The sequence below is a fragment of the Talpa europaea genome (assembly GCF_964194135.1).
Source record: "Talpa europaea genome assembly, chromosome: 1".
NCBI classification, from domain to species: Eukaryota; Metazoa; Chordata; class Mammalia; order Eulipotyphla; family Talpidae; genus Talpa; species Talpa europaea.
Genome location: NC_140073.1, coordinates 9,079,828 through 9,100,181, shown reverse-complemented (window position 1 = coordinate 9,100,181; position 20,354 = coordinate 9,079,828). Strand labels below are relative to the sequence as shown.

General features: G+C 44.1%; 1 protein-coding gene across 1 annotated transcript in view; it reads left to right on the top strand.

The window, feature by feature from the left end:
• The window catches only part of LOC311167744 (uncharacterized protein), a gene marked incomplete at both ends in the record, with an annotated part of 28,519 nt that extends 10,029 nt beyond the window's left edge, over nucleotides 1-18,490 (top strand). Inside the window, 2 exons of the mRNA XM_084228793.1 lie at nucleotides 4,929-4,984; nucleotides 17,541-18,490. Coding sequence (XP_084084919.1) covers nucleotides 4,929-4,984; nucleotides 17,541-18,490 — 1,006 coding nt within the window. The remainder of the gene's footprint in view (nucleotides 1-4,928; nucleotides 4,985-17,540) is intronic.
• Nucleotides 18,491-20,354: the final 1,864 nt, after the last annotated feature.

Genomic DNA, 20,354 nt, shown 5'->3' with positions numbered 1-20,354 from the left:
GGGGAGAAAGACACCCCCACACTCTTCAGAGTTCACCTCTTTTTTTTTCTGGAAGGCTAGGCTTTGTATGTATTTACTTAAATGAGGTGCCATTGTTTTACATCCTCGTTACCACTTGGACAGTACAGGATGCCTTCCCCATGTGTGGTGCCTGCAGCTTTCCCACCATCAAAGCACCCACAGGCCTCCATCATCATCGGGAACATTGTCCGGGATGAGGGTCAGTCAGCCAGGCTGACTGGCTGAGACAAGCTACGCAAACCCAGACAATCTATGTAGGAATCTGTGCCAGAGAATAGAGGTCCCGAGCCCCAGAAGCTATGGATTGAACAGAAGTAAGAGGGCTGGTTTGGGGATAGGGAGGCACAGGTGCAAGTGAATCTGGAAATCAGCATGTGATGGGGGAGGCTGGAGGAGAGAAAAAAGAAGAGGCATTCAAACTGCAGAATGACAGCACTGCTCACACCCCTGCAGAAGGGCTGTTTGAAGGTGCTGTGAGCAAGAGCTACAGCTTCCCTGCTCATTGATGGCACCGCGGAGGATCAATTTGAAAACAGGGCAATATTTACTTGGAAAATATCACATTATTTTAATTTGTATTTCTTTCATTATTAATGAGCTTCAGAACTGTCTATTTGTTTGCATCATTTATAGTTCTTTTGTAAATTTTTTATGTGCTTCGTCAATTGATTTGTAAGACTAATTTGTTTATTAGGAACATCGGTCCTTTGGCATTTGTGTTGCAAATATTTTCCCAAGTTTGTCTTTCAAGTGTGTTTATGGTGCTTTTAGCTTCCAAAAATGTTAAAATTTGATGTAGTAGGTTGATCATTTTTTTCCTTTGTAGATTTTAGGTTTTCTGTGGTGATTAGAAAGGGTTCTATAAGACAATAAAATTATTTACCCTTGTTTTCCTTTCAGATTTGTGACAATTTCATTTTCTTTTCACATTTAAATTCTTGGCTTCATCTGGATTTTTTTTTTTTTTTTTGCAGACATTGCAGTAGAAGTTTACATTTCTTTGGGAGATTGCTGAGTAACATTCCCTGCTGGAATGTGGGCTTCAGGAAGGCAGGCCTTGAGTGTTTGCTGCCTGCAGTGTGATGCTGGGGCCTGGAACAGTGCCTGGCACCTGGTGAGTGTTTAGTCAACACCCCTTTAGTTAGTGCTTGAATGCAATTCTAGAAGAGGAAGGATTGAACTGAATCTACTCGGGGTAAACCTTTATGTCTGGATTTTATAAAGGAATAAAATACGTGTGGTCTGGGTATAGAAAATAAAAACCAAGATGGAGAAGGAACTAGAAACCAAGTTAGATAAGAACTGGGGGTGCTTATTTCAGAGAAACCTCAGCTGGAATTTCTTTCTTTCTGGTCTTGAGGGGGTGGGTATGGCCAATGGCAGATGATTTGGCTTTTAAATTTAAGGAAGAATTCTGGAATGAAATGCCCTTGGAGGTGGTGAGCTCTTTTTCCCGTAGGGATGCCCAAGCTTGCACTTATGGGATTCTAGGAGATTGTTGTAGAAGATTCAAACATCAAGAGCTAAGCAACTTAGTGATATGAACTGCAGACAATTCAGCAGGCAGGGGTGAGAACAGTGATGGCAGAGGCCCTGCCATGTCTAAAGCAGGTAACTGCCTCAAGAGTGTGACCATATGTTACAAGAATATTGTTTTGGTTTTTCCAGGGAATATTATCATTGAATTTTTCAAAAGAGATGTTTCTTGATTTTTAAAATCCTGCATGTGCTCAAAAAATTCTCATGACCCACCAGTTTGCAACTTTTATCTCAGATCAAAGAGGAATTGTATAGAAATAGTAGCCTGGTTTTTGGACTAGATGACTTTCAAAACTTTTCTACTCTTGACTCTTTGATTTCCTGAGCTATACAAATGTGAGTGATTATTATTAGCATCACTATATCACTGAAATATGACTCAGCATATGAGAAGAGCAGATAGGAGGAATTAGGACTTGATGGAAGTAAAGAGTCTCTGAAATTAGCCTGCTATGTACAACCTATCATTTTATGGCAATAAATATTAATTGCTGGCAGCAAGAGAGTGTATGGAAACTCTGTAAGTCTTGAGAGGAGAGAAAGAACAAGGAAATACTTAAAGTGGTAATAAAAATGAGGGAGGGAGGTAGAGAGGGAGGGGGAGAGAGAGACACGCAAAGAGAGAGAGAGAGAGACAGACTATAAAGGAATGAAACAGTTTTGAACTGAAATTCCAATCTGCAAAAAGGGAGTTTGGAGTCAACTCTCAGCCCAGTGCTTGGAGACAGAGGGGCTTCCACAGTCTGTATCATTCACTTACAAGGTGGAGTATGTTGGCTTAGCAATAAAAATCAATGCTATGGATTTTTTTGGTTCTGTGTTGAAGCTGAGGGAACATAAAAGGCATGGAAATTGTTCCTGCTTTCCAATCCAATGTGATTTCATTGCATTTTTTCAATCCATCATTGGAATATTGGCTGAATGCATAGTGAGGGGACAGCTTTTCTTCATCCAGCACCTGTGACCCCAAGGCGAATTTTCTCACTGGAAATCCTGACCCTCTTTCTGAAGAATGTTAAGGAGGAATTTTTGCAGTGAAGTCAAACCCTCCACCAGCCTCCACCTCCTATGTGGTCTTAACCTTCCCTTGGTGGGATCACAGCTGTGTATGCAAAGTGGAAGACAGTCTTGACCCTGGTGCTGTCAGCTCCAGCACATGCTGCCTGTATGATTCCCAATATAAATGTGGCCACTCTCTTTCTGAGGACTCACTCTCTAACTGGTAGGTGAGGGAGTTGAAATCCTACGGGAAGTCCTCAACCAAGGAGGAACAGGACTGTGGGTAAATCTCAAATTTCCATTTCTGGGATGGGACAACTCTTGAGGTGTCCCCCCATCTGTCTCTGGAGGTGCCAGGGGCCTTGTTAACAGTATCAGAAGCTATTGTTAGCATGGTCTGTTCTGTTCTGCTTCCTTCCTCTTGAGCTCATGTCCGCTTCCTGACCTGCACTTCCTACAATCATCTCTTGTGTAAACTACTTGCTCGCAAGAGTGATTCTGGGGAAACCTAATCTACCAGGGGTAACCAAGAACTCGTGCAGATGAATCCCAGGGAGTTATAATTCCTCTGTTATTGGCTGAATTGTGGGTGCCCCTGCTTTCATATGCTAAACTCTAAACCACCAGTATCTTACAATATGACCTTATTTGGAACATAGTGGTTACAGAGGAAATCAAGTCACATGAGGTTGCTAAGGTGGGCATTAGCCCAATATGTCTGGTGTCCTCATCAGAAGGGTAATTTGGACAAAGAAGCAGACATGCGTAGCCAGGAGACCATGCAGAGAGACATGGAGAAGACAGTCATCTACAATCAAGACTCCTCAGGAGGAACCTGCCCTTCAGATGCTTTGACTTTGCCTTCCAGCCTTCAGAACTGTGAGACAATGAAGCTTGATTGTATAAGCCACTCAGTGTGGTGCCAGATATGGCAGTCCTAGCAAAGGAATCCACCCTGACATCTGTGGAGACTTGCTACTGGGCCAAAATGATGAGAATTTTATGTGTATTCGCCAATGGAATCTTCACAGCAGCCCTTGGGGCAGATATCAGCATTAGGCCCATTATGCAGGAGGGAGTGAAGGTGCAGGAGGCCGAGAGGGCTGCCCAGCCATGCGGAGAGCCAGCGGCAGAGCGAGGGTGAACACGGGAGTCTGTCTTCCGAGCCTGACTATTTCCTCTCATAGCTGCATATCTCTCTCTCTGAGAGAATTTTCCCAACTGGATTATAAGCTCTAGCAGGGCAAGTCTGTTCATTATTAGATGCTCTAGGAATGAAAATAATGGTTGAGAGGATGGAAGGAGAGAGGGAGGAAGGAGCAAATTCCTGTCTCGGCTTCCCGTGTGAGAGGAGAGAGAATCTGCGGAGCTGATATTACAGAGGTCCAGATCTGAACGGTAACCGCTAGGTTGATGGTAGCTCGGAGGAGCTGAGAAATCTTGAGCAGAGTCCATTCCCCTCACCTGGCCTTGTAACAAGTCCCCTATTGCAGAGGCACCGTGGATTTCATACTCCTATGTGGACTCCTTTGATTTACATCTTGGAGGAATAGATGATGAAGGAGGCCCGGAGAGAGGCTCCTGGAGTCCTCCTAAGCCTCTCTGTAACTGTGTGAGTGCTGACCTGCGTTATTGTCTGCAGTTGGCAGTAGTTAGAAGGCCCAGTAAGTGCCAAGTTCCTCACTTCTCTGAGATCACCTTTCAGAGTTTAGAAATAGCACCTTCTGCTTGCACGTGTTTTATGTGAGGATCCACAGAATGAGCATCATTTTCATCATGGGTCGTCAGAGTGTCAGATCCAGCCGGCCTACCTGCAGTGTGTTAAGGATGTCCATGAACACCTGCTGCTGGGATTGTTCCAGGAGCAGGAAGGGGCCTTGCTTCCCTGGAGCTGTCCATGTCGCCTGTGGTTGTTGGAGAAAGAGCTTCTGGGGCCTTTGTGAGCATGAGGGCACTGGAGTGAGGCTGGTTTTATTTTCTGGCACTGTAAGGAGGCAGCAGAGGCAAAGGAGCCAGAAAAATAATTCATAGCGCCAGCTGGTGTGAGTAAGAAGGTAACTTAGCACTTTTAAAAAAATGGTATAAAAAATGAAATATTTTCTGTCATCGGAGCATTTCCATCTGCCAGGAGATGGTCTAATGACATCTCTATGAAGTCGGGGAGTGTGAGGTGAATGACCCTGGGTGACCTTTCTTCCTCCCACGCCCCTGCCTCGGTTCCCGCTTCAGCAGAAGGAGAATCGCATAACCTGCTCTTTCTAGAGCTCTTCTGTGGGCAGAATGGATGGGAGTTTGCTCTGCAAAGTCAAAGGTACTGCGATAACTGTGGAGCCAAGCCATTTTTCTTCCCTTATGTTTTTCTTTATTAGGAGGAATGAGGCGGAAAGAAAGAGAAGGAGCAGCTTTGGTCAGAGTTCACAAAGGGGTGAGGTGCACCGACAACAAATGGAGTGCATACATCGTCTGTGCTCTTGGAGGGTGAAGCCCCTATGGAGAAAAATGAGGTAGGGGAGAATAGGGAGCTGGGACTTTTCAGAATCGGGGTCCAGCTTCATTGCTACGTCCCTGGAAATGATTTCCCCTGAATTTCTACCCCAGTGTGGAAATGACTTACTTCTCATGGTTGGCTGTAAAATTCTCAGAGGCAGGAAACATGGATGTGCACCTGCATGTGTGTGTTGTGTACGTGTTTGTGTGAACACACATGCACAGCACACACGATTGCATGCACACACACACGTGTGTGTGTATATGTTTCAGCACTGGCCACTAGAGTCCTTTCTACAGGGGGAAAAGTCACAGTGACTGACCGTGCAGGTGCCTGCCACCCCCGCCCCCTTCCTGGTCTCCTCTTTATCGAAGCAATTTCTTCCTGACCTTGTCCCTTTCCTTTTTCTCAACTGGACATTTTGAGACTCATTAAAAATGCTTGTGCGTCAGATGCTAAGCATAATTGCCACAATTTCTCAGCCGCAGAGCGTGGCACAGGTCATGCCAGCCTGCAGGCGGTGCCAGGTGCTTCTCCGGGCAATGAGTTTGTCCTACTTTTTTTTCCCTCTAAGGTTCATCTTGTGTTGAAGATTAAAGGGAGAAATTTGATGACCTCACAAGGGCAATCTGGTGGCTACAGTGGACCTTGTCTTCCCTCGGAGAAAAGGTTTCCATGATGCCATCCAGGGTAAAGCATGGGTGTGTGTGCAGGGCTGTGTTTACACTATGTCTTTCTCCCAGGTCACAGCTGGCGAGGGGGGCAGAGCCGCTGATTCATGACAAGGACCAGTGGCTCCTGCTCACAGGACAAGTCAGAACTAGAATCCAGCCCCCCCACCCCGCAACCCTTGTTAGTGCTCCCCAACAGGGCAAATGCGTCTAGAAATGGGGATGGAAGAGAAACCCTTTTTCTTGCCACATTAAATGTGCCATTTGCCTGTAAGGAACCCCGTTATCAGCAGACCCTCTCCCTGGGGACCCAGGCCAGCTGGATGGGATGCAATGGTATTAGGGGCAGAAAGAGCAGCAGAGCCTCGTGCTGGAGCAGGAGCCGGCAGAGGGAGGACATCTCCCCACCGCACCTGGGGCTGCACGAACAGTGACCACATGGAGGAAGTTCTGGAAAGGAAAAGAGGAAGAAAAGAGGGTGATGGAATTAGAATTCTTTCACGTTCTGTCTTCGGGCGGCTAGATCCTGTTTATCCTCATTTTGGTGGTGGAGGGTCGGGAGGAGGGTTCTGAAAAACAGAGGAGGAAACAGACGCTCAGAGAGAGCAGGAGACTTACCCAGGGTCACACAGGTGGTCAAGGATGGTGGCGGGATGGGCAGGGGGTGGGGATGAGGACCCCAGGGTCCGGCTGCCCCATGGGTGCTGTTTCCTAGACTCTCCATTTGACAATCGGTGGAAGAACAGACGGTCATGAACAAAGGAAGATCCTCGAACAAGGAGGGAGAGACTGTCTAGAGAAAGGTGAGGGCAGTTTCAGGTGAGGAAACTGGTCAGGCTCCCCGGGGCCCACATACCCTCTTGCTGTCAAATCAAATTCTTTTCACTTGACATGTGAACACGGTTCAGTTTTAACACTGACCTTGCTGCCCAGATGCTTCTGGAAAAGTGAACCATCCCCTCTGCGGCACAGCACCAGCATTCTGCCCTGGCGGCTCTTAATTAATTGGCAAACATTCTCAGCCTCCTCACTTGTCATGCTGAATTATAAAATAGTTCCTCTTTGTAAGCTTATTTTTTCCCTGCTAGACTCTGCTGATCCTTGGTGTGCCAGGGATGATCTCATCCCAGGCCCTTTGCACGGCTCTCTCCGTACAGAAAAGAGGTTGTGAGAGAGGACAGTATAGAAAGGTTGCCGTTCCTCCAGGTGAAAATGTGCAATTTTCACCCTTGATTTTTTTCTGAATCTTTGCCCAGATGTCATCATTGCATGAGGCCTTCTCAGATTCTCAGATCTCCTTATTAAAAGTCACACATGACCTCCCTAACATCCTTTCTGCATAGCCATGTCACTGTCCGACACAAGATGTGTTCATTTTGCCATTGACTGTTAAGTAAATGCATGAGAACAAGCGTCTCTGCTGTGTCCTCGGTGTTGTAAACGGTCCCTGCACACAGTAAGCACCCAACAAACACATGGGGAATGGCTGATGAGTTGAGGGGGCTCCTGCCTTCAGGCTGGATGCATCATCACTGTTCCTGGCTCCTAAGCCACGCGGCTGTGGGTGGGATGAAAGGAGGTAGATTTTGTTTCTTCCGTGGGCTGTAGTAGAACAACCCCAATCATTTTCTGTTCCCTCCTCCGACCTCACGACTCCTTGATCTTTGTGAAGGAGACTGTTGGGCAATTGTCTCTCTCACATGCTGGGCCCTCAGGCTTTGCAGCAACAGTGGGTTTTTCTCCCTGTCCCCACAGAGACTCGATTTGCTCAACTATTTGCTCCTGGCCTCCCTCCCTACCACTCCCCCACCCCCAGGCTCTCTTCTGAAATACACCAGCCACTTGTTACTTGCTTAATGTCTTTCTGTCATGGACCTTAACCATTTCAATAGGTGAGGGGGCCTCACAGCCTTGCTTTGCCTGAACTTTCCAGCACTGCCTGACGCTTGGTAGACAGCAAATGAGCATCTGTTGACAGAGAAGCCAGGTTATCAGTGCCAAGGAGAGATTAAAACATGTTCCTTGATCTGAGGAGCCTCAGCAGGGACTGATGCAGGGAAGTCCCTGCCCTTCACATACCTCCGTGTAGATTTCTTTAGGGAGATTCCTTCATCTAATGCTTTGACATTTACAAAGTTTTTGTGGGCCCCTGGGTTTGAACCAAGGGTTTGTGCTCTTTATTTAACACTAGAAAATGATATAATACCACCCAGATGTCTCTGTATTTAAAAATTGCTTCTTGTAAATCTTTCAACTTGTAGAAAAGAGGTAGAGATGGTGGGTCACCAAAAGCCCCCTGGGGCTAACCAAGTAATAATGAAAATAATAACAGTTGCTAACTTCATTTCTCCTAATAGCTGACGTCTGGTTAAGTGCGTGGAGTACAGAACCAGGGCTCAAATCTTCTGTAAGCGTTTATGGATTCCTGGGAGTTATGCTTTTAGGTATTTAGTCGCTTTCTTTTAAAGACATCATTGGGTTACTTATAATAAAAAAAATACATTTTTGTTGTAATAAAGATAAAGGATACATAGATATAAAAAGTACAAGGTGGAATTTCTCCCCATCCCTTCATCCAGAGGTAACAGCTGTTACTTAGAAGAATCTTTTATTTTATTTTATTTTTTTGAATATTTAATTATTTATGCATATAAGATTGGGGGTACAGGCCAGAGGTGCGGGGGGTGAGAGGATTCACCAGAGACAGAGCGGGGAACAGAACAGGCAGACTGACTGAAATACACTGCTGAGGGGAGCAGCAGGTGAGGCAGGAGAGGTCTGCTGCGTCATGTGGGTAGCTCCCTGGCCGGCCGGGAGATCGAACTCCTGCTGCAGAGGCTTCAGATTGCCTAATAGTGGGGTGCTTAACCCCTTGATCACCAGGGAGGCCCTAGAAGAATCTTTTAATGCTCACTAATATCTGTTTACTTATTTTTAATTGAAAATCACACCACATTTTACCTTATTTTCTGCAATTTGCAATTTATGTTATGGATATCCTTGTAACTTGTTAATTGCAAGTAGGTTATCTTCTTATTAAAAGGCTGCATAGTGTCCTATTACCCAGAGATAATCTTACTTATCCATCTATTTCCCTAGTTCCTTCCAATGACAATGTTGAAACAAGCTTCTCGGAAGGAGTGTGCCCTCACAATCAGCATTCTGATGATAAATCCTTAAAAACAGAACTGTGGGGGATTTGTCCTGTTCCGACAAGATGGAGTCTTGTTTCCCACAATTTCTTTCCTTGCGTATATAGTTTTGGTTCAGTACTGGACATGAGAGAGAATTCTGCATGATTTTGAAGAAGGCAGACAATGGAATAGCAGCCACATCCCTTTTAGGAGATTGGGCAGGATGGCAGGGCTTGGGGCAAGGGAGGGTTAGGGTTAGGTTTTTTGCCAGCTCTGGGGATCATTGGGATTCCAGGTCAGCGGAATGGGTAGGACATATTTATGAACTTACCTCTCTCTTTTTCTCCCTGAGTTATTCATTTCCCCATTTCTCCTTCCCCTGTAAATAAACCTTTTATCAACCTTTTGAGTGTGTCTGCAGTTTAGCATTCATAAGTCCCTCATATATACAAGTGTTCAATTATGTCCTCTGGATTCATAGCTATTGTTATTGGCATGAATTAAATCTTTCATTGCATTGTCTGATCTAGTGTTGCCCAATAGAAATATAGTGTGAGCCACAAATATAAATTTTCTTATAGTCGCATTAAAAATAAAATAGATGAAATTAACTTTTTATAGCTTAGCTTACATGTTGTATCTATAATGTAATTTCAACATGATTTACAAGAATTATTTGTAAAATAATTTACATTCTTTTCCATATTAGAGTCTTAACAATCTATTTTAGAATACATCTTAATTCTGTGCTTATTAGCCATGTGTCACTAACTGCTACCACACTATATAACCTGGCTTTAGTCAGTGATAGTGATTATATGGTTATGGTTTTTATTGCATATAAACATCACACTTAAATCATTTATTAGACTGTGATAATTTTTCAGTTGGGTCTCAGTTTTCTATATTGGCAACATAGAATCTATAAATTATAACTTTTCACTTCCCTTTAAATTTTTGACTATTTTATTTTTAATCTGTTGCATTATTTACGGCCTCCAGACAAATGTTGAACACTTACTCTGAGGGGCAGCTACTTTGCTGTATAGTGGTATCAGTGGGAATGTCCTGGGGTTTCATCTTCCAGGATGGTGTTCCGTGCTGAGCTCTGGAATATGAGCTCTTTTTTTTTTAATTTATTTATCTATATAAGAATCGGGGTACAGGCCAGAGGCGTGGGAGGGTGAGAGGATTCACCAGAGACAGAGCAGGGAACAGAACAGGTAGACTGATGAAATACACTGCTGAGGGGAGCAGCAGGTGAGACAGGAAATGTCTGCCACACCATGTGGGATCCTCGCCAGCCGGCCAGGGATCGAACCCACACTGCAGAGGCTGCAGAAAGCTTCACAGTACTGCGCTCAACTGCCTGCGCCACCAGGGGAGGCCCTGGAATATGACCTCTTTGTCAACATAAAGACGTCTACCTCTACTTCTAATTTTCAGACATGTTATTTTCATTGTTTATATTTTTAAGTAAAACTGTCTTTTAATTTAAAATTGCAAACTGTGTTTTTCTCGTTTCTCGGTCCTAGTGAAATTTATTTGTTTTACTGCCTTTTAGTTATCCGCTGGTGTGGCAGCGTTTTCTAGTATAGCTATTGTTTTCATGTGTCAACTCCTGGATTTGCTTATCTGGCCCATTGAAATAATTCATTATATCTATATCTATATATCTATATCTATGTATATCATTGCATTCTACTTTTTTTCCATTTTCTTGTAGCTTCTCCTGACTGTGTGCATATGTGTGTGTATATGTTAGTATTTGTTTGCAACACATTTTATTTATTTAATTCAGTTGACCACATTATCTAATAAATGCATTTACAAGTATAGCTCTTCCCTTTGTCATTGTTATAATCCCTAGGTTTTAATATATATGTATCAGAACCTCCCTGTTGGCACAGGGGTTAAAGACACAGCGCTATCAAGCTATTGCCCGCCACTGCAGCATGAATTCAATCCCCGGTCAGGGAGCTGACCCACAAGGCACAGCAGACCTCTCCTGTCTCTCCTGCTGCTCCCCTCAGCAGTGTATTACAGTAGATCTGCCTGTTCTGCTCCCCACTCTGTCTCTGGTGAATCCTCTCACCCCCTGCACCAAATTCTTGTATGCATAAATAAATAAATCTTTAAAAAATGTATACCTATCATTGTCAGCTATTTCTAAATAACTTGAAGTTTCAGAATGCATTCCACTTTCTCTCAAGTATAACTGAATACACTATTTCAATATGTCATAGTGATTGATACTTGTTTTTGGGTAGAGCTTTGTTAACTTTGGTGTGTCTTATGTGGTGGTCAGAGAATGTGTCTCATATGATTAATTCAGAATTGAATGATAGCTTCACCAGGAATTGAATTCTAGATTCCAAACCATGTCCTCTGATCTTGGTAGACATTTTTCTTTGACTTTTGGAATTCAGTATAGTAGATAGAAAATTTGATGGCAGTCTATTCTTGTTCCCTTATAGAACATTCATTTTCATGTTTTTTTTTTTTTACCTCCTTCAAAATGTGCTATGTATTCATTCTATCCTTGAGTCTAGAAATGTGTCTTATTTTCAATAATGGCATCAAGATCTTGGTGAGCTCTTTAGCGCTGAAGTCTTGAGATCATTTTTTATAGTTAAGGACATTTCCTATTATTTCTATAATTTTATCATCATCTTTACATATTCTCCTTGAGCTTTTATTAAACAGAAACTTATCTTTTGACCCCTTAACTTTTTCACAATTCCTTTTTCTCTGCTGGGATTTTTGCTTTATATTATTGTAGATGTAGTGGTTTTATAATTTCATCTCAGTACAGGTGTGCAGCAAAAATAACTTCTTAAAATTTCATTTTAACTGAATTCAATCCTTTTCTCAAGGAAGGTCAAAAAATGAATCCTATCCAATCCAAGTCAAACTCAGTTTAAAATTCCCTTGAGAATTTTTATTCCCTTCCTTTTCCTGGGAGGGATCTAAATTCCCAGGGGTTTTATGTATCACCCTGACACTGGGCATAGAACATTACATACTACAATTCCCTCTGCTCTCATTGTCTTCTCTGTAGAGGTAGCTGTATTTTTGATTCTTGTTGTCTTTTTTTTTTTTTTAAAGATTTATTTATATATGCATACAAGAGATGGGGTACAGTCCAGAGGTGTGGAGGGTGAGAGGATTCACCAGAGACAGAGTGGGGAACAGAACAGGCAGATCTACTGAAATATACTGCTGAAGGGAGCGGTGGGTGAGACAGGAGAGGTCTGCTGCACCATGTGGGTAGCTCCCTGGCTGGGCATCGAACTCATGCTACAGAGGCTGCGGACAGCTTCATAGGTTGTCTTAACTCCTTGTGCCTCTAGGGAGGCCCAGTTTCTTGTTATTTTATGTGCTACTCTTTGCTGCTGTTCACGGCCAGCCAGGACTTCTCGCTAAAGAGACACTTACTTTGTGTTCTCTGTGTGTAGTCCTAAGCTCCTCTGGTTTTTATAACTTTCTCATCCATTTTTTAATACTGAGATGTCGGAATTCTGTGAAGTTGTTCTTGGTCTCTTGGCCCAGATAGCTCCATCTACCAGTATTGGTACATTGCTCTGGCATCATGTTGGATGCAGAAAATTGCTAGATTTTGCCACTACCCTGAGGAGGAGGCACCAGTGTCCTCTCTCCCAGGTGCTTCCACACAATCAGATGGGGCCTTATATCACCTATAAGGACGCCCTCTGGGTCCTTTTAGAGTTGGAGGGTGACAGTGTGCTCGTCCTTTTTTTGGATCCATAGGACACTTCTAACCTAATTAGGGCAACCTCTGTGTTTCTCCTTTCCAGCCTTTTTTTCTCTTTAAGTAAAAACAAAACAAAACAAAACAAAACAAAAAACCAAATAACTCTCATCGTATAAATAAGCAAATAGAATTTATCCACCATAGAGTGAATTTCATAAACCCTGTCTCCCAGCACTGCTCTGTATATGAAAAGTTCATTTTGGGGAATTCTAAGGAAAGCCTTTTATTTTTCTGCCTAGTCTCTCTTGCAATTAAAAATTTAACGCTAAGACTATCATTTATTTAATACATAAAAGATTTATTTAGAAATTCTTGTGGTTCCTTTAGTCTAGGATGTTTCAGGCCCCTCCTGAGGGGAAAGTGCCTGAAGAATAATCACTCTTCCCAAATCCTGGAGGCAAAGCAAGTGTTGGAAGACCCAGAGAAGGTGGGGTGGTCATTGAGGACAGTGGTGGGATTGATGGTATTGGTAAGGAGTGAGACCTTAAAATCCCAAATATTATTCCACTGAAATTAGGGTCTCATGTTTGGACATATTAGTCAGATTTTCAGACATGTCTGCGATTATTTTATGACTGTTGTCAATCACTATTTTGAGCCATCATCATAACCGCCTGATGTCTGGCAGAAGCTGGTGACTGCATGTTCTAGGTCCCATCTCACCTCTTCCTCTGCTTCTGTGGCCCTCATCAATCTGTTTTCTGGACCTCCCACTGCTGTAGGCGCTGACTTGGTGGCTCACTTCCTCCAGTAGCTGCTGCTACATATGATTTCTCTATATGATTTCTGCTACTGCATATGATTTGTTCATATATGATTCTGACCAGACGGTGATACTGCCGCCTTACTGTTCATTACGAAGGTCATCAAAACATCTGCAAATAAGGTTCTGGGTTTGCCTAGAACCATCCTGTGCTGCCACCAAATTTCTGCTCATTGTTCCAAGAGTAATCTCTGGGGTCTCCTGCCCCTATGAGTTTGCTCGTGCTGGTCCCCTTTCCTGAAGGTCTGCCCACTATTTCCCTTACTTCACCTGCTTCCAAACTGTCAAAGTTCATCTCCTCTGGACAGTCCTCCCTGATCTACCCCACTGGCAAGTAATATTTTTCTACAACGAATCCCCATAGATTGGATTGGCTCCACCACCCTTTGGAACTTAGTACTTGTTACCCTGTCTGCTGGGTAATTATGGTACCTATTAAACTGCACACTCCTTGTGGATGAGTGTGTGTTTTCTCTTCTAGAAGGATGTATTTTATTTAGCATCTCTTGCTCTTCATTTAAAACCCTTAGCGCAGTGATGTGTCAACGAACACTATGGTCTCATTTTCTTAGTTCTCATAACTGTCCAAGAGAACCATTATTCTCTGTTCCCTTCTTCATTTCCTTTCTTGAATTAACATATTAAAATGCAATGACTTAGCAAAAATGCCTATGAATTTGAGGCTAAAGAAAAACTACAGTGTTAAGGCTGCAGAGAAGATGACGCCAACAAGATGTCTTGTTGCCAATTTCTCTGTTGGGTGACATCCCAGGCTTTTGTTTTCTCTGCAGTTTCATTTGCTTTTAGCAGAAATAAATCAAAATAAAAAGCTAAGGAGAGACTTAATGCAACACCTGACTCCCAGGAAGGGCAACCTTGTGCTTCGTTGGGGTCTCTGTGCAGAGTCTCCAGTGTGTCCTCCTGGATAACAGGGTAAAAGCCCTGTGCTCACAAACCACCCTTCTTCCAGCCATACCCTGGGGCCAGCAGCGGGCACACTTTCCGCCGTTGTTCTGACAGGAGAGATGGAACCCAGAGACGCCCCACTCCTTAAGAACCCCACAGAGCTGGGATTTGGGATTCAGGCTTCCGGATGCCTCTTTCCCCCCTGGGGGCATGTAGCAGGGCTTTGGGAGCTGGGCTGGGACCAGGTGCCGACTCCACCTGAACAATAATTGTTCCTTTGAGACCACCTTCACCATCGTTTAGGGACTTCAGACTTTTTGTGGTGATTGTTACTGTCTTCTCCAAAAGGGATTGCATCAGAGGCTGTTTTCCAACACCTGCTACCCCAGCCTGTAACTGTCAATAGCCAGGGTGGGGGATGCCTCTTCACCGGAGTTAGCTGATCATGCAAAGAGAAAGATTAAGAGGAGCGAGAAGAAAGGAAGTCCTAGGCAGACCAGCACTGTTAAGGGACGTGAGGATGATAAGGTGCAGGGACCAACATTCAGCCATTGTCCCCAGTTGAGTCACTTTTATTTTTGGTAAGGGGCCTGCAGGAGGAGAGCAAAGGACAGGGGTTCTGGGAGATTAAGTTACTCGCTCAGTGTCATGACTGAGCTGCCCATAGGAGGACAAGAACCCCACAGACCCACTGCCTGCTGCAATGGTTTCTCCCCATTCCTTCTGGATGCTTCTCCAAGCAGTGGAAGAGAAGTGACCTTTCAGCAGCAAAGGGAAAACAGAGGACTGAGAGAGGGAAGAGGACTGGTCAGGTAAAGTGGAATTCAGGTGAGAAAATGGATCCAGTTTTGTTGGCTCGTGTTAAATTCAGATCATGAGATCCAATTTCTTTTATTTATCATCTTCCCCAATGTCAGTCTCACTCTGGCTTAGCTTTATGCCAAAGCGTAATGCTGGAAAGGTGATCCGATGTCTTCTCTACCCCTCTGCCACTCTGCCAAAGGACTTTCTGTCCATTAGCACGAACACCTCCAGCAACCTTCAGCTAAGAATAGACTGCAGTGTTGTTCATGTTGTTCATGCTTGGCGCTTCACAGCTAGACACCTCCCGAGTCCTGTTGGGCTGCTTGACTGGACACGTGTGCCTGTGAGTTCCTGTTGTGACATAAATAGTGCCTCTGTGCTCAGTTTTACAACTAGTGACAATCCCTCCCTTTACGCGTCTGCAGTCTTGGGCACGTCACATCCACTCTTTCTTTCTTTCTTTTTTTTAAAGCTTTATTTTATTTATTTATGTATACAAGAACTGGGGTACAGTCCAGATGTGTGGGGGTTGAGAGGATTCACCAGAGACAGAGTAGGGAGCAGAACAGGCAGACTGACTGAAATACACTGCTGAGGGGAGCAGCGGGCAAGTCAGGAGAGGTCTGCTGCACCATGTGGGTAACTCCGTGGCCGGGGATTGAACTCTGGCCGCAGTGGCTGCGGATAGCGTCATAGTGCTGAGACTTAACCCCTTGTGCCACCAGAGAAGACCCTCCCACTCCTTTTATCTCAGTTCCTCATCTGTAAAATGAGGATAATCAAAGTTCCTACCTCAGCAAGTGGCTGTGAGGGTTAAATGACTTTATATGCAAATCATTGAGAACAGTGTCTCTCTGCCTTTTGGGTTCTTATAAAATCTATTTATTTATTTTTAATGGTTTTAGTTTTTATATTTATATTTTAAAATTTTATTTTTATATTCCCCATACAATTGCAATCCCCTCAATAAAATTTATTTTTGGAAAACTTGAATGAAGACAGCAGCTATCTGTTAAACAAGCGTATAGCCAGTTGAGAATGGAAGAGTAAACCCAGGGATGGTTGATGACCTTCGTGAATGTTGGTTGATTTCAGTGAGTCTTTAGGTTTCAGGCATCTTTGAATCTTTATAAAGAGAAAAATAAACACTTGGACATTTGTGCAGGGACTTCTCCTTTGCAACATGCTCACACCTCATTTGATAACTTTATTCATTCCACAAGACATATTAAGCCCTGACCGTGTCCTGAGCACCAGGGCGCAGACCCGGACCAGGGAAGACAGACTCAAGGAACACTTCTTTTTAAAAATTTATTTAAAAATTAAAAAAGAATCATTTAATTAAAAAGTTATTATTGAAATACCATTAGTTTGCATCCTTGCTAGTGTTTTGATGATGAGGATTTCCCCTCCCTCCCCCCAGGTTTGGCCCTCATTCCACCAAAGCACCCCTAGTCCACCATGGTCCATTACACTCTCCCTGCACCCCTTTTTCTCCTGTTTCACCCCTCTGCTCCCCCACCCCCCTGAATGCCTAAGATCAATGGTCTGTATTCAGGGCGAGTTTAAAGTTTTTCTTTGACCCTTTGTTTGGTTTAAGAGACACTTCTTGTAGAAAGTCTGATCTCAGTGAGGTTTGAAGGTGTGGGAGTCAGGCAGGATCATCTGCGGGGGGAACGATAGGTGTCTGGTGGACAGGGCAGGGATTTGAGGGGACATGAGGGGAGAATAGAGAAGTAGATGGAAATTCAGTGTGATGGGAGGGTGTGCGACTGTCGGTGTGAGGAGCAAGACGTAAGCAAGGACAGGAGAACACAGGGGGAGGGCTCTGGAGCTCCCTCACCTGCAGGGTCTAGATCACACCCCAGCTGTGGTGGGCGCCATGCTGGATATTTAATGGGGGACTGAGATGTGATCAAGTGAAAGTTTGAGAAATGTCATTCTGGCCAGCGAGAGGGGCAAGAATTGGCAAGGAGCAAGTCTGAAGGCAAGGAGAGCTGTTAATTTCACAATTGTTCTTTTGATCTGGGCAGAAGATGAGGATTTGAAGTAAGGGGGAAGCTGTGATCATGGAGAAAGGGACAAGACCCTGAGATGGGTGTTTCTGGAGTCAGCAGGAGCCCACATGGAGCAGAAGGGAGATTTTGGTCGAGAGTGATTGTTGACTTGAGGGGGCTCGCACAGTTAGTTAGCAGTAAAGGTGGCGAATTTTCTCCTGTTCTGAAAACCTTTACCTGAATTGGCTTTCCAGACATACTGACAAGCCACTGAGGGGAGACTTCAGCTCCCTTGACGGTGGGCCCTGAGGCCCCCAATCTCTGCGCTCCCACACAGCACCTGCTCTCTTTTGTCCACACGTCTTGTCTGAAAGTGTGATCTAGAAACACAACTAAAGCCTCTTTGGAACCTCATGACTTGATTCTCATCCTTCCCTTCTCAGGAACCACTGGCTTCATGGCCAAGAAGAACCTCACCTTAGTGACCGAATTTCTCCTGGTGGCCTTCACAGAGCATCCCGAACGGGCGCTCCCTCTCTTCTTCATGTTTCTCTTTATCTATCTCATCACCTTGCTGGGGAACCTGGGCATGATTATCCTTATCCGCCTGGACCGCCGGCTGCAGACCCCAATGTACTTCTTTCTGAGTCACCTCTCCTTCATGGACATCTGCTACTCGTCTGTCACTGTGCCCCAGATGATGGCTGTGCTGCTGGAGCGCGGCGTGGCTCTATCTTACACCCGCTGCGCGGCACAGTTCTTCCTCTTCACCTTCTTTGGCTCCATCGACTGCTACCTCCTGGCCCTCATGGCCTATGACTGCTATGTGGCCGTGGGTCAGCCCCTGCTCTATGTCTCCATCATGACTCAGAAGGTCCGTTTGGGTTTCGTGGCTGGGGCTTACGTGGCTGGTTTCTTCAGTGCCTTGGTACGGACGGTCTCGGCTTTCTCTCTCACTTTCTGTGGCACCAATGAGATTGACTTTATTTTTTGTGACCTTCCTCCTCTTTTAAAGCTGACCTGTGGGGACAGCTATACCCAGGAAATGGTAATTATTGTGTTTGCCATTTTTGTTATCCCTGCCTGCATGGTGGTAATCTTGGTGTCCTACCTGTTTATCATCGTGGCCATTTTGAGGATCCCCTCATCTGGGGGCCGGGCCAAGACCTTCTCCACCTGCGTCTCCCACCTCACCGCTGTATCGCTCTTCTTTGGCACTCTCATCTTCATGTACCTGAGGGATAACTCTGACCAGTCCTCACAGCAGGATCGAGTGGTGTCTGTGTTCTACACAACAGTGATCCCCATGCTGAACCCCCTCATCTACAGCCTGAGGAACAAGGAAGTGAAGGAGGCCCTGAGGAAAATCCTCAGCAGAGCCAAGTTATCCTGACCATCTCCAGGCTTGTCAAACAACCTGAGCTGCCATGCCAGCCTTTTGGACTTTCTTTATAGCACTAATAGAATTTATAGTCTAAAGGAATATGTCATGGTCCAGGGTATAAAAAAGAACCAGAACCAGAACTTTAGTTCTAAGGAGAGAAAGGAAAAAAAGAAAGAGGATGCCCCCCAAAAATATTGGAATGAGAGCTCTAGCTCCCAGGATTAATGACAAAAGGATCAAAAGTTAAATCCTGGGCCTCCCTGGTGGCGCAAAGGGTTAAGCACTGCACTGTTAAGTGGTCCACAGCCTCCGCAGCATGAATTCGATCCCCAGCCAGCCAGAGAGAAACCCACAAGGCACAGCAGACCTCTCCTGATTTGCCTGCTACTCCCCTTAGCAGTGTATTTAGGTCAGTCTGCCTGTTCTGTTCCCCGCTCTGTCTCTTATGAATCCTCTTAACCCCCTGCATCTCTGGCCTGTACCCCAGCTCTTGTATGCATAAATAAATAAATCTTTAAAAAAAAAGAATAAAAAAATCACTGCAAATGTTTAAAAAAAAGAGTTAAATCCTAGGTGACTCAAATGTGGCACATCTCATAAGTCCATGGCTATAGAACATTGCAATTTTAGCAATATTTTCTAGAAAATATTTCCATCATAAAGAAATGTTGAAAATAATGAATAATGAACTCCCTGTGCTAAAGACCTAGATTCCGCAATTGCAAATACTTTTTAATAACTGCTTTATCCTACTCTCTCTCTCTCTCTCTCTCCAACCACCCATCTCCATCCATACATCCATCTACCCATCAACCTTCCTTATTTTCTGATGCATTTTAAAGTGAGTTGCAGCCAGCAGTATTAGTTCTCTCTGTTCCTATGCTCTTTAGAATTATATCGTCAATTAGGCTTCAATATTTAGGTTATATTTATTTTTAATGATTAAATTAAGGTAATAGTTTGATGGCCCATTTAATAAAACTGACTCTGTTCAAAGTATTCTTTAGTCTTTCATAGTAGTTCCCAGGTATGCCTCACAGGTATGTCTAAAAATGCCTGTAGTGACAGCTCTATCCATTGCTGTCACCGCTGGAGATGTGCACTGTTCTTTCTTCTTTCCCACCCGATCCAGCTCTCACTGTCACATCATTTGCCTGAAAATCCCTTGCGTGAACTTGTGCTTCCCTTTGCCCATAATAATATCTGCAAATGTCTGCATCATACATGTCAGCTCTCTTGGTTCTGGTAGCTTTTGACCTTGAGAAGGCCTAGCACTGCTACATTCCCCAAAGGGTAGGAGGAGAAAGTCCTGGGTTGCCTGAGTACTCAGCCTGCTCCAAAGTCCCTCACAGTTGGTTGGCTCTTGACTGTAGCTGCCTCCATTAAACTCAAGACACTAGAAGGGATAGGCCTGACCTACTCATCATTTTCTATTTTTTTTAATCCTTATTCTTAGAAGTCCATTTTTCTTTTTCTTGCATTACCCAAAAACAAGATCACAGGTATAGGAGCAGGATAAACAGTCATAGGCAGGGAACAGAGGCTGGCATTATCTTACAAATAGAGATTGACTCCACACCCAGTCAGCCAAAAAGGCTGTGTCACATCTGGAGTTCCGGGAACAGGGTTTTAAATCTGAAGCAGCAGATAAAAGGAGGGTAGAAGATTCAGGATGAAGGTAGCCAAAGAATATTCAACTTAAGATCACTTACAGCAAAATAAAACATCTAATTCTTCAAAGACATTACATTTATTCTAGAAGGCAGGATGTTTTAGAATATATATATATATATATATATATATATATACACACACACACACATATATATTATAATTTTGAAAGAAATATTTGATCTCTTTAATAGTGGGTTGT